Source organism: Mobula birostris, chromosome 17 (assembly GCF_030028105.1).
Source record: "Mobula birostris isolate sMobBir1 chromosome 17, sMobBir1.hap1, whole genome shotgun sequence".
Lineage (NCBI taxonomy): Eukaryota > Metazoa > Chordata > Chondrichthyes > Myliobatiformes > Myliobatidae > Mobula > Mobula birostris.
The window spans coordinates 66389308-66403309 of record NC_092386.1 but is presented as its reverse complement, the minus strand read 5'-3'; the positions used below and the strand labels follow the sequence as shown (position 1 = coordinate 66403309).

At 42.3% G+C, this 14002-nt stretch overlaps 1 protein-coding gene across 5 annotated transcripts in view; it reads left to right on the top strand.

The window, feature by feature from the left end:
• The window catches only part of zbtb5 (zinc finger and BTB domain containing 5), a 39149-nt gene that overhangs the window by 8292 nt on the left and 16855 nt on the right, over nucleotides 1-14002 (top strand). Inside the window, exons 2-3 of one of the 5 annotated variants that reach the window (XM_072281846.1) lie at nucleotides 287-515; nucleotides 4341-4425. The exons of 2 other annotated variants lie outside the window; for them this stretch is intronic. In XM_072281846.1, coding sequence (XP_072137947.1) covers nucleotides 4412-4425 — 14 coding nt within the window. In that variant the 5' untranslated portion in view covers nucleotides 287-515; nucleotides 4341-4411. Of the gene's footprint in view, nucleotides 1-286; nucleotides 516-4313; nucleotides 4426-14002 lie in introns of those variants that run through there. 2 more of the 5 variants (XM_072281848.1, XM_072281847.1) reach the window with 2 other exon arrangements.

Genomic DNA, 14002 nt, shown 5'->3' with positions numbered 1-14002 from the left:
TATCTTGCCTTTTGACATCAACATAAACTTATGACATGCAGAATGTAGATTTGTGTGAATAATTCATTGACAACTTTCTTGTAATTTGTTGCACACAAATCTTTGAAGGTGACAGACAAATTTTAAAAAGCTATAAGATAACATTAGGTTGGTACAATATTTGTACATGTACAAAAGCGGAAATATTGAAGTTCATATTGAAGACTTGGAGAATTTGAGGAGGTGTATTATAATGAAGACTGATCAAGTTGTTTTTTTTTTCCTTTTGCATATTGGAAATGAGTAGGATGCCAGAAACGTCGACTGTACCTCTTCCTATAGATGCTGCCTGGCCTGCTGTGTTCACCAGCAACTTTTATGCGGGGTGCTTAAATATTCTGAAAAGATTGAGGGGCTGTGTGGTTGTGTAAAACAAAAAGGAATTCTGGGTGAGGGGAGCGGCACAGGCCAAGCCATTACCTGTTCCTGCCAATCAGTGCCAATTGTGACATCACAGGACAGCAAATGTGTGATTGGTGAGTATTTCCGCCAGGTCCTTTTGATTGGAGGATGTTAATACATAATTAAATGCAAACTGATTAATTAAAAACAAAATTTAACAGGCTGGGCAAGCCGTGTGTTGTAGTCTCAACATGTGGGTCCCACTGTATTCAGACTGACCTATCCTTAGATGGTGTTTCCTATCTGAGGAGCTTCAACTCCAAATTGATGAGCTGATGTCCAGTCCTTGTGACATTGTGATGCATCAGGGAGTGGGATTGTTTCCTGTCCTGTGTTCCAGGAGACAGTTAACCCTTTAGATTAATTATCTTGAGTTTAATCAGAGACCATAAGATATAAGAGCAGATTAAAGCCATTTGGCCCATTGAGTCTGCTCCACCATTCAATTATGGCTTATTTATTTTTCCTCTCAATGCTATTCTCCTGCCTTCTCCCTGTAACTTTTGACACCCTTACTAATTAAGAACCTATCAACCTGTACTTTATATATACTCATTAATGTGTTTCCACAGCTTTCTGTGGGAGTGAATTCCACAAATTCACCACCCTCATTGCTGTTCTATAGTGACGTCCTGCTATTCTGAGGCTGAGCTCTCTGCTCCTCCTAGACTCTCCTACTATTGAAAACATTCTCTTAGCATCCACTCTCAGCTTTAAAATATTTGGTAGGTTTTAATGAGATCCTCCTCATTCTTCTGAACTCTAGCGAGTACAGGCTAGGAGCCATCAAACAGTCCCCATATGTTACCCCTTTCGTTCCCTATCATCTGGAAACTTGGCCACCAAATCATCAATTCCGTCATCTAGATCATTGACCTAAAAGTGGACCCACCAAACCTTGCAGGACACCACTAGTCACTGGGAGCCAACCAGAAAAGTTCCTCTTTATTCCCACTTCTTCCTTGTTCCGGTTAGTAATCGTCTGTTCATTCTGTTGTCTTTCCTGAAATACTGTGGGCTCTTTGTTTAACAGCCTCATGTGTGGCACCTTCTGAAAATCCAAGTAAGCATCCTGTACTGACTCTTCTTTGTCTATCCTGCCTGTTATTTCCTTAAGGAATTTCAACACATTTGTCAGTTGAGATTTCCCCTCAAGGAAACCATGTTGATTTCAGCCTATTTTATCATGTGCCTCCAGATGCCTTGAAACCACATCCTTAATAATGGACTTCAACATCTTGCCAATCACTGAAGTCAGGCTAACTGGCTTATAATTTCCATTCTTTTGCATCCCACTCTGACATTTGTGATTTTTCGGTCCTCCAGAACCATTCAAGAATCTAACAGTTCTTGAAAGATCACTACAAAGGCTTCCCCAATCTGTTCAGCTACTTCTTTCAGAACCTCAGTGTTGTCTGTATCAGCGGTCCCCAACCACCAGGCCGCGGACCAGTACCGGGCTGCAAAGCATGTGCTACCATGCAAGGAAACGGTATGAGTCAGCTGCACCTTTCCTCATTCCCTGTCACGCACTGTTGAACTTGAACATAGGGTTGCCAACTGTCCCGTATTTGCCGGGACATCCCGTATATTGGGCTAAATTGGTTTGTCCCATACGGGACCGCCCTTGTCCCGTATTTCCCTGCTAAGATAGAGCGTTCCTATGAAACCTTTCGTGCCGAAATGGTGTGAAGTGAAGAAGCAATTACCATTAATTTATATGGGAAAAATTTTTGAGCATTCTCAGACCCAAAAAATAACCTAACAAATCATATCAAATAACACATAAAACCAAAAATAAATAACACTAACATATAGTAAAATCAGGAATAATATGATAAATACACAGCCTGTATAAAGTAGAAATAATGTATGTACAGTATAGTCGGGAAGATGAAGGCAAAACCGATTTGGGGGAAAAATCGGCACGTACGCGCATGCGCACATCACATGCGCACGTTATGCATGCACATACAGGTGCCTGCGCAAGGCTTCATGGTCATGGTAGTTTTTCCTGGGGTGAAGTGTCACGGGATTTGGCTGCTACTTTTGTCCCTTATTTGGGAGTGAGAAAGTTGGCAACCCTAACTGTAAAAGACATGTTGAGGTGAGTTTAACCCTACTTGAACACCCCCCCCCCCCCCCCCCCCCGGGTCGGCCGGTCCGCAAGAATATTGTCCATATTAAACCGGTCCGCAGTGCAAATAAGGTTGGGGACCCCTGGTCTATATGGTCCAAGTGACTTGTCTACCTTCAGACCTGTCAGCTTCCCAAGCATCTTTTCCTTAGTAATTCACATCTGCCCCTGACACCCTTGAATTTTTGCTGTGGTGCTGGTGTTTCCAAAGTGAAGACAGGCAAAATACTTAAGTTTGTTTGCCATTTCTTTGTTCCCTATTGCTATCTCATAAGTGTAATTTTCCAGCAGCTCAGTGTTTACTCTTGCCTTTCTTTTGCTCTTTATATATCTAAAAAAAATTTGATATTCTCTTTTATATTACCATCATATTTCATTACTTTTCTCCCTATTACTTTTTCAGTTGCCTTCAGTTAGTTTTTAAAGGCTTCCCAATCTTCTAGCTTCCCTCTAAGTTTTGCTATGTTGTATGCCCTCTCTTTTGCTTTTATGCTGCTTTTGACTTCCCTTACTAGCCATGGTTGCTTCATTCTCCCTTTACAATGCTGCTGTTTCTTTGGGATGAACTGATCATGAGTCTTCTGAATTACTCGCAGAAATTCTTGCCATCGCTGCTCTGTTATCCCTGCTAGTGTTCCCTTCCAATTATCTTGGCCAGCTCCTCTCTGATGCCTCTGCAGTTCCCTTTAAGCAGCTGCAATATGAATATGTTCAATTTTAGCTTCTTCCTCTGGAACTGCAGAGTACATTCTATCGTGTTATGTTCACTGTCTCCTAAAGGTTCTTTGACTTCAAGCTCACTAATCAAATCTAGTTCATCACACAAAACCCAATCCAGAGTTACATTTTCTCCTGTGGGCTTGACCACAAGCTGCTCTTTTAAAAAAAAACAGCTCATATATAGGCATTTTACAAATTCTTTCTCTTGGGATCCAGCACCAACTTAATCTTCCATATCTACCTGCATATTGCAGTGGTCAAGGACACTAAAGTGCAGATGCAAAAGGGGCACATCGAGTGATCAGAGGGTAGCTTGAGGACCCTTGGCCTCTCCTCTCACTTAACAGATGCAAGATTCTTGCTGTCTGTTTAGACATAATGGGGACAGTACGTGCAGACTGTACATAGTACCTGATGTTAGCACCAACAGTTCATGGTACCAGGACCCATTCAAGTTGGGGGAAAGGAGGGAGAGGGAAATATAGTCATTACAGGGATAACATAGATAAGGAGCATACACCAGTAGAGTTGCTGCCTCATAGCATGGTGACCTGCTTTTCAATCCTCATGCTCAGGTACTTTCTGCAATGGTAAGGGTCTTCCTTGGTGCGCTGGTGTACTCCCACTCAAAGTAGCAGGTTGGTAGGTTAATTAATAACTGTAAATTAATGCTAGTGTGTAGTAGAGCCTGGGGAGGGGAACTGATGGGAATGTGGGGAGAATAAAATTAGAATTATTGTTAAAAAAAACATGTGATGTTTGCTGCAGATTCAAAAATGGTCCCCTTTCACCCACCATAGTACCTGTTCTATGCAGTAAAGACAAGGGTCTGTAGATTGTATTGCAAGGAGAGTTCCACGGTTGAGGCTGTTTTTTGGGGACTAGATAAAAGGGGCAGGGTCCAGTTACTATGGTCTAGGTAGGCACTTATAGCTAGAATGAGGAAGGTGGTTTAGCTAAGGGATTAGGTACAGTTTGGGGCAACATTTGAAAAGTAAGACCACAGTGTTGATAATCTTATTTATCCTCTGCACATTTGAAGATTGGAGAAGTAAATGCATAGTTCGAAGGCTGTGAGAGAGATGGATTCAGATTCATGGAGCACGGATATAAATGTTATTGGAAAGGTGAGCTCTTCCTTTGGGATGGATTTTATTTTCAACAGACTTTTGGTTCACAGTACAAGAGCTGTGGATGGGCTTTAGGCTAATTAGAATGGGAGGGAGGGTGCAAGTAACAGGAAGTTTAATGAATCAAAAAAAGAGGAAGTAGTGGCACAGGGAGGTGAGGTAATGAATGAAAATCAGTACTACTGGAAAGCAGAAAACTGTATGGAAGAGTGCTCTAGAAACTGAAACCAAGCTATTTTTTTAAAAATTGAGGTTTACAACACTTTATCTGAGTGTACATAGCATTTTTGTAACAAGATGGATGAGTTGATGGAAATAGTAACAGATGAATTTGTTCTAGTAGACCAATCACAAACAGGAGAAAACCTGCAGATGCTGGAAATCCAAGCAACAGACCCAAAATGCTGGAGGAACTCAGCTGGGCAGGTCTGGCCTGCTGACTTGCCCAGCATTTTGTGTCTTGCTTCTTCTGATAGACGCATTGTTGCAGGTTGACTGGAACCCAGAACACAAATTCAAACTCCAAAGTTATTTGACAGTTTGAAAAGAAGAGAGAAGGGGTAGCAATATTAATTAAGAAAGGGATTTGTATGTGGTGTGTAATGATGAGATCATGATGTGGTATCTGTTTTGGTGGAAATAAAGAATAGCAAGGGAATAAAAAGACACAGGTGGGAGTGGTCTGTTGGCCCCCAAAGTTTTGCCTAATGAGGGCAAAGCATAATTGAAGAAAATTCAAATAGAGAAAAATATAAGAAAGGATTTGCAACTTTGGGTAATTTTAATCTGCTACAGGTTTCCCCTGCCATCTGAAGGTAGAGCGTTCCTATGAAACGGTTCGTAAGCCGAAATGACGTAACGCGAAGAAGCAATTACCATTTATTTATATGGGAAAATTTTGTGAGCGTTCGCAGACCCAAAAATAACCTACCAAATCATGCCAAATAACACATAAAACCTAAAATAACAGTAACATATAGTAAAAGCAGGAATGAAATGATAAATACACAGCCTATATAAGGTAGAAATACTTTTCCACAATCATTACTGAACTGTTCTCCGTAGCAAAAATCTCACGCAAGCGCTGTTGGCAAGAACATTCTCTCCAGTAACCTTTAAGCTACGAAACTGCCAAATCATACCAAATAACACATAAAAATACACAGCCTATATAAAGTAGAAATAATGTATGTACAGTGTAGTAGCACGGGAATCGGGAAGACAGCGCAGAGCACACTGATGATGGTGTGTTAGACTGAGTTGTCGCAGGTTGGGATAGTGCAGTGGTCCCCACCCTGGAGGCCGTCGAGGGATACATTGCCGCGAGGCACGCGGGGGTCCAGCGGTAGCCGGGAGGTACATGGCACATCTTTAAGAAAAAAGCCAAAATAAACATGCTAATTAATTAGGCCCGACACGTAATTGTTGGCCCAGATCAGTGCCGATTTCCGATTGCGTCGTCTCTGATCTGGGCCAACAATTACGTGTCGGGCGGCACCTAATTAATTAGCATGTTTATTTCGGCTTTTTTCTTAAAGATGTGCTGTGTGCTACGGTTTCATTTTCTGCGAATCGGTATCTGTCTGTGGCCTGGGGGTTGGGGTGGTGGGACACTGGGGTGTCATCTCGTCGTCTGTTTCCATTAGAGCAGGCAGCTCACCTTCTTCTATCTCTGCCCGCCTCGATGTCGGAGGTCGGGGTTCGTCGTCTGCTGTGGCTGATGTGGAAGGCTTACTTGACTGCTGAGCCTCGCGCATTTTTCTGTCACACAGTTCTTTAATAAGGACTCAAACCATCCTGCAAATATCCCCTAAACCAGCGTACCCTTTCAAAATTAAAGTCGTACTTTATCATTACTCATTCGGTTTTGATTGTTATCCTTTTTTCTTCCAATTGCATCAGCTCTTCATCTGTCAGTTCTTGGTGATGGGATGCCAAAACCGCTTCAACATCATGTTTGTCAGCTTTCACAAGCCAAGCTCACGTTGTCCTTACTTCGTTCACCACGATCAAAATGCTTAATTATGTCTCGTTTTACCGTAAGTGTAACACCCTTACAAGCTCTTTCAGGCTTTTCCGATACCATAGAACTCATCTTGCAAACGGCTGCTCACAGGCATGTGTTAAAGCAAAGCAGTTCCCAATCCGGGGCGACTGGCTGCTCGGGGCGTGCTCTGCCTTTTTTTCCCGTGCTGATTTTTTTTCGTTACAGTGAAAACACCTTCTGAAAGCGAAAACAGAGTACTAATGTAGGTCTTTCGTAACAGTGAGGTTTCGTAAAGCGAACGTTCGAAAAACGGGGAACACCTGTATTTGATTGTAGTAATTAGACTGATAAGGGTCTTGTGGAAAAGGAATCTGCAGAATGCTTCAGTAATGGTTTCTTAAAGAGAAATGTGTTACAGAATCTACCCAGGAGCAGATACTATATCATGATCTACGTCATTTCTCACCAGTGTGCATATCCCTCTTTTGATTAACATTGCTACCCCATCCCTTTTAATCACGTTTATATTTAATTATGTGTAATGAGGTAGAACGCCTATTAAAGTTGAATCTGAATAAAACTTGGGAGACCAGCTTCTTATCATCACCGCAGTTTATTGTGTACCCTCCTGCGGGAGTTTGAGACCTAGTTGTCAAAGGGAAGGCAGGTAAGTACTGCCACCATCCAACAAGTGGGCCCCCTCTCTCCGGTTACAGCCATATATTTATACATAGTAAGTCCCATACATTACTATTGCAAGATGTTATTTGAACTGGCACACCCACCAAGTCTGTTGGTGCAAAACTTAGTTACAGATAAGAGAGTCCGCTAGATCAAGGCTTAATCTGTTGGTGCAAAACTTAGTTACAGATAAGAGAGTCCGCTAGATCAAGGCTTAATCTGTTGGTGCAAAACTTAGTTACAGATAAGAGAGTGTGCTAGATCAAGGCTCAATTACAGATGGATGTGCTGTCCGGTCCTTACCAGTTATTCCCTTGCTAGGCCCTGATTTAATTACAGATGGATGTTCATTCCTGTCCTTTTCGGTGAGCCCTCCTCCCCCTACTCAAACGAGTGTACAATGTTATCAAACTCTCAGTGTCTCTCTGCAAGCTGGGGAGAACTGGTATGAGCCTGTCTTAGCTGACTGCTGAAGGCAGACTTTACTTCAGTTCAAAAATTCATATTCAGTCCCAATTATTCTTTTAGCCAGAGGTTACACAGGTTCAAAATGATTTTTTTTATATCCCCGGTTCCTCATGCCGAGAAATCTTGTAGTTGAGGAATTTCTGGGGAGTAATAATCAGAACATAGTACGTTTTAAGGTACAATACCTTTGATCTGAATGTAGCATCCTGAACTAAATATAAACAATGACAATGGTTTGAAGAAAGTATTGTCTAGAGTGGATTGGGAAAATAAATAAAAGGAAAGGTCAGTTAGTGAGTTGTGAAAGACACATAAGCAGCTACTTCATAGTTCTCAGTAAAGTTTATCCCAATTAGAAAGATGGAACAATCCTTTATTAACAAAGATCAAAAGTAACACTAAGTTAAAAAATACTGGAAACACCAATTGGCAAAAGCTAATGATGGACCTGATGATGAGAACTTATTTTTTTTTAGAAATCAGTAGCAGATGACTGTATAGCTATAGTGGGAAAATTAATTGTGTAAAGTGAAAATAATATCACAATGAACTGTAAGAGAGCTTTTGTAGTCTCAGTAAAAGGAAGTATGTGGGAGACTGGGGAATTAATAATGGGAAACAAGAAGATGGCAGATAAATTAATACCCACCTCGTCTTTGTGGATGCTATAAATATTCCCAGGTTAGCATCACCACTATTATGTGCCATGTTGTATGATGTGGACAATCATGATCTTATCCATGACCACAATTGTTCTTTGCAAATTTTTCTGCAGAAGTGGTTTCCCATTGCCGCCTTCTGGGCAGCGTCTTTACAAGATGATATGCACTAGCTACTTGTACAGCCATGCACCACTTGTTTTCATGGCTTCACGTGACCCTGATCGGGGTTGGAGGTATGCTAAGCTTGCCCTAGGGTGACCTGCAGGCTAGCAGAGGGAAGGAGTGCCTTACACCTCCTTTGGTAGAGACGTACTACCCATCTTCTTTCAAATAGAAAGGATGAACTTGCTTCAATTCCTATCTTGAGGAAGAAAGTATAGAAACAACTGTTGAGACCAAAGGCAGGCAAGTCATCTGGCTGTAATGGCCTGCATACGTGGGGTTTATATGAAGTAGTTGCAAAGATAATAGAGCCATTGTTTGAAGTTTTTCATAATATAGAACTCTGGGAGAGTAGCAGCAGATTTGAAAACATAGAAACATAGAAACATAGAAAATAGGTGCAGGAGTAGGCCATTTGGCCCTTCGAGCCTGCACCGCCATTTATTATGATCATGGCTGATCATCCAACTCAGAACACCGCCCCAGCCTTCCCTGCATACCCCCTGACCCCCGTAGCCACAAGGGCCATATCTAACTCCCTCTTAAATATAGCCAATGAACTGGCCTCAACTGTTTCCTGTGGCAGAGAATTCCACAGATTTGCCACTCTCTGTGTGAAGAAGTTTTTCCTAATCTCGGTCCTAAAAGGCTTCCCCTCTATCCTCAAACTGTGACCCCTCGTTCTGGACTTCCCCAACATCGGGAACAATCTTCCTGCATCTAGCCTGTCCAATCCCTTTAGGATCTTATACGTTTCAATCAGATCCCCCCTCAATCTTATAAATTCCAACGAGTACAAGCCCAGTTCATCCAGTCTTTCTTCATATGAAAGTCCTGCCATCCCAGGAATCAATCTGGTGAACCTTCTCTGTACTCCCTCTATGGCAAGGATGTCTTTCCTCAGATTAGGGGACCAAAACTGCACACAATACTCCAGGTGTGGTCTCACCAAGGCCTTGTACAACTGCAGTAGTACCTCCCTGCTCCTGTACTCAAATCCTCTTGCTATAAATGCCAGCATACCATTCGCCTTTTTCACCGCCTGCTGTACCTGCATGCCCACTTTCAATGACTGGTGTATAATGACACCCAGGTCATGTTGCACCTCCCCTTTTCCTAATCGGCCACCATTCAGATAATAATCTGTTTTCCTGCTTTTGCCACCAAAGTGGATAACTTCACATTTATCCACATTAAATTGCATCTGCCATGAATTTGCCTACTCACCCAACCTATCCAAGTCACCCTGCATCCTCTTAGCATCCTCCTCACAGCTAACACTGCCACCCAGCTTCGTGTCATCCGCAAACTTGGAGATGCTGCATTTAATTCCCTCATCCAAGTCATTAATATATATTGTAAACAACTGGGGTCCCAGCACTGAGCCTTGCGGTACCCCACTAGTCACCGCCTGCCATTCTGAAAAGGTCCCGTTTATTCCCACTCTTTGCTTCCTGTCTGCTAACCAACTCTCCACCCACACCAATACCTTACCCCCAATACCTTGTGCTTTAAGTTTGCACACTAATCTCCTGTGTGGGACCTTGTCAAAAGCCTTTTGAAAATCCAAATATACCACATCCACTGGTTCTCCCCTATTCACTCTACTAGTTACATCCTCAAAAAATTCTATGAGATTCGTCAGACATGATTTTCCTTTCACAAATCCATGCTGACTTTGTCCGATCATTTCACCGCTTTCCAAATGTGCTGTTATCACATCCTTGATAACTGACTCCAGCAGTTTCCCCACCACCGACGTTAGGCTAACCGGTCTATAATTCCCCGGTTTCTCTCTCCCTCCTTTTTTAAAAAGTGGAGTTACATTAGCCACCCTCCAATCCTCAGGAACTAATCCAGAATCTAACGAGTTTTGAAAAATTATCACTAATGCATCCACTATTTTTTGGGCTACTTCCTTAAGCACCCTGGGATGCAGACCATCTGGCCCTGGGGATTTATCTGCCTTCAATCCCTTCAATTTACCTAACACCACTTCCCTACTAACATGTATTTCGCTCAGTTCCTCCATCTCACTGGACCCTCTGTCCCCTACTATTTCTGGAAGATTATTTATGTCCTCCTTAGTGAAGACAGAACCAAAGTAATTATTCAATTGGTCTGCCATGTCCTTGCTCCCCATAATCAATTCACCTGTTTCTGTCTGCAGGGGATCTACATTTGTCTTTACCAGTCTTTTCCTTTTTACATATCTATAAAAGCTTTTACAGTCCGTTTTTATGTTGCCTGCCAGTTTTCTCTCATAATCTTTTTTCCCCTTCCTAATTAAGCCCTTTGTCCTCCTCTGCTGAACTCTGAATTTCTCCCAGTCCTCAGGTGAGCCACTTTCTCTGGCTAATTTGTATGCTGCTTCTTTGGAATTGATACTATCCCTAATTTCTCTTGTCAGCCACGGGTGCACTACCTTCCTTGATTTATTCTTTTGCCAAACTGGGATGAACAGTTGTTGCAGTTCATCCATGCAACCTTTAAATGCTTGCCATTGCATATCCACCGTCAATCCTTTAAGTGTCATTTGCCAGTCTATCTTAGCTAATTCACGTCTCATACCTTCAAAGTTACCCCTCTTTAAGTTCAGAACCTTTGTTTCTGAATTAACTATGTCACTCTCCATCTTAATGAAGAATTCCACCATATTATGGTCACTCTTACCCAAGGGGCCTCTCACGACAAGATTGCTAATTAACCCTTCCTCATTGCTCAAAACCCAGTCCAGAATAGCCTGCTCTCTAGTTGGTTCCTTGACATGTTGGTTCAAAAAACCATCCCGCATACATTCCAAGAAATCCTCTTCCTCAGCACCTTTACCAATTTGGTTCACCCAATCTACATGTAGATTGAAGTCACCCATTATAACTGCTGTTCCTTTATTGCACACATTTCTAATTTCCTGTTTAATACCATCTCCGACCTCACTACTACTGTTAGGTGGCCTGTACACAACTCCCACCAGCGTTTTCTGCCCCTTAGTGTTATGCAGCTCTACCCATATCGATTCCACATCTTCCCGGCTTATGTCCTTCCTTTCTATTGCGTTAATCTCTTCTTTAACCAGCAACGCCACCCCACCTCCCCTTCCTTCATGTCTATCCCTCCTGAATATTGAATATCCCTGAACGTTGAGCTCCCATCCCTGGTCACCCTGGAGCCATGTCTCTGTGATCCCAACTATATCATAATCATTAATAACAATCTGCACTTTCAATTCATCCACCTTATTACGAATGCTCCTTGCATTGACACACAAAGCCCTCAGGCACTCTTTTACAACTCTCTTAGCCCTTATACAATTATGCTGAAAAGTGGCCCTTTTTAATGCTTGCCCTGGATTTGTCGGCCTGCCACTTTTACTTTTCTCCATAGTACTTTTTGTTTCTACCCTCACTTTACACCCCTCTGCCTCTCTGCACTGGTTCCCATCCCCCTGTAGTGAACTAACCTCCTCACGCCTAGCCTCTTTAATTTGATTCTCACCCCCCAACCATTCTAGTTTAAAGTCACCTCAGTAGCCCTCGCTAATCTCCCTGCCAGGATATTGGTCCCCCTAAGATTCAAGTGTAACCCGTCCTTTTTGTACAGGTCACGCCTGCGCCAAAAGAGGTCCCAATGATCCAAAAACTTGAATCCCTGCCCCCTGCTCCAATCCTTCAGCCACGCATTTATCCTCCACCGCAATGCTCTTGTTCGAAATGGGGGTCTAAATAAAGGGAAAATAACGGGCAGTTAGAGGAGGGTGTAGGGTGTTAGGACTCCAGTAAGGAAATCTCCTGTACCTAATAAAGTGGCCACTGTATATATTTGTGGTTTTATATTGCTGCATTCCATCCACTTTGAGGTTCGATGTGTTGTGCATTCAGAGATGCTCTTCTGCACACCACTGTAGTAAGGAGTGATTATTTGAGTTAGTGTTGTCTTCCTGTCAGCTTGAACCAATCTGGCCATTCTCCTCTGTCTTCTCTCATTACTTTGCTCACTGAATTGCTGGTTACTGGATGTTTTTGTTTTGCTCCATTCTCTATAAACCCTGGAGACTGTTGTGTGTGAAAATCCCAGAAGATCAGCAATTTCAGAGACACTTCAGTCACTCCAGCAGGCACCAACAAGCATTCCACAGTCAAAGTCACTTAGATCACATTTCTCCACCATTCTGATGTTTGGTCTGAACAACAACTGAACCTCTCGACCATGTCTGCATGCTTTTATGCATTGAAAAGTTGCCACATGATAGGCTGATTAGATATTTACATTAATGAGCAGGAGTACTGATGTACCCAATAAAGTGGCCACTGAGTGTATATAGATTGAGTGATTGGGCAAAATCTTGGTAAGTTGTTTAATGTGTGATGTCATGCTCTTTGGTAGGAGCAGTTTAAGAAAGGTAAACTTAAATAAGTCGGGGAAACTGCAAATGAGTGAAGTGCAGAAAATCTTTGTTCTTGTGCATGAAACAAAGTTAGCACGTAGTTGTCAAGTAACTGAGAAGTCTAAAGGCATATTAGCCTGTATTGCTGGGGATTGGAATTCTAAAATAGAAAAGTATTGTTACATTTGTATGGGCATTGATGAGACCGAACGGAAGTGCTACATATGGCTTTGGGTTTTATTTTAGTTAAAGATGGAGGCAGCCCGGAAGAGGATCATTACGCTGTTTTATGAGATGAGAAGGTTGCACTAAATGAGTGGCTGAGATTGGATCTGTTCTTTGTAGTTTAGAAAACAGCGAAGGATGACCTTATTGAAAGGTATATGAATACGAGCCTAAGAGTTTCTAACAAGGGTCAATAGTTGCAAGATAAAGGGGAAATTTTTCTTTCAGAATTTTTTCTTTAGATTATGAAGACACACAGTCCTCTTTTATTGTCATTTATTATTGCATGCATTAAGAAATGATACAATATTTCCTCCGGTGTGATATCACAAAACACAGGACAAACCAAGACTGAAAAAAACTAACAAAACCACATCATTATAACATATGGTTACAACAGTGCAACAGTACCATAACTTGATGAAGAAGTCCATGAGCACAGTAAAGTTCAAAGTCTCTCAAACGTCCCACATCTCACGCAGACGGGAGAAGGGAGAACTCTCCCTGCCATGCTGACCACAGTCCGACTCTGAGTCGTCCGAAAACTTTGAGCCTCCGAATCAGCTCTCCAACACAGAGTACTGAGCGCCATCTCTGTCCGAACGATTTGACCTCAACCTCGGTTGCCAGCAGCAGACAAAGCCGGGGATTTTGACGCCTACCCTCCGAAAGATTCCCAACCACGCAGTAACGACAGCAGCGAACGAGCATTTCAGAAATTTCTCCAGATGTTCCTCTGTGCTTTCACGTCCATTCTCCATCAAATCAGAATTGTCCATGGCCCCTATTTAACGGATACGATATGCTTCTCCTCCCGCCGTTAGTTGTGAATCTCTGGAATTCTCTGCGTAGGAAGGCTGTGGAAGCTAGATCATAATTGTAAATAAACAAATATGAACGGGTATTCAGTAGCAGAGTTATTTGGACAACATTTCAAAGTGAGTTACTGGCATGATGGATTCTACGATCTGCATTATGCTCAATAGCAACTTGCATGCTTCACAC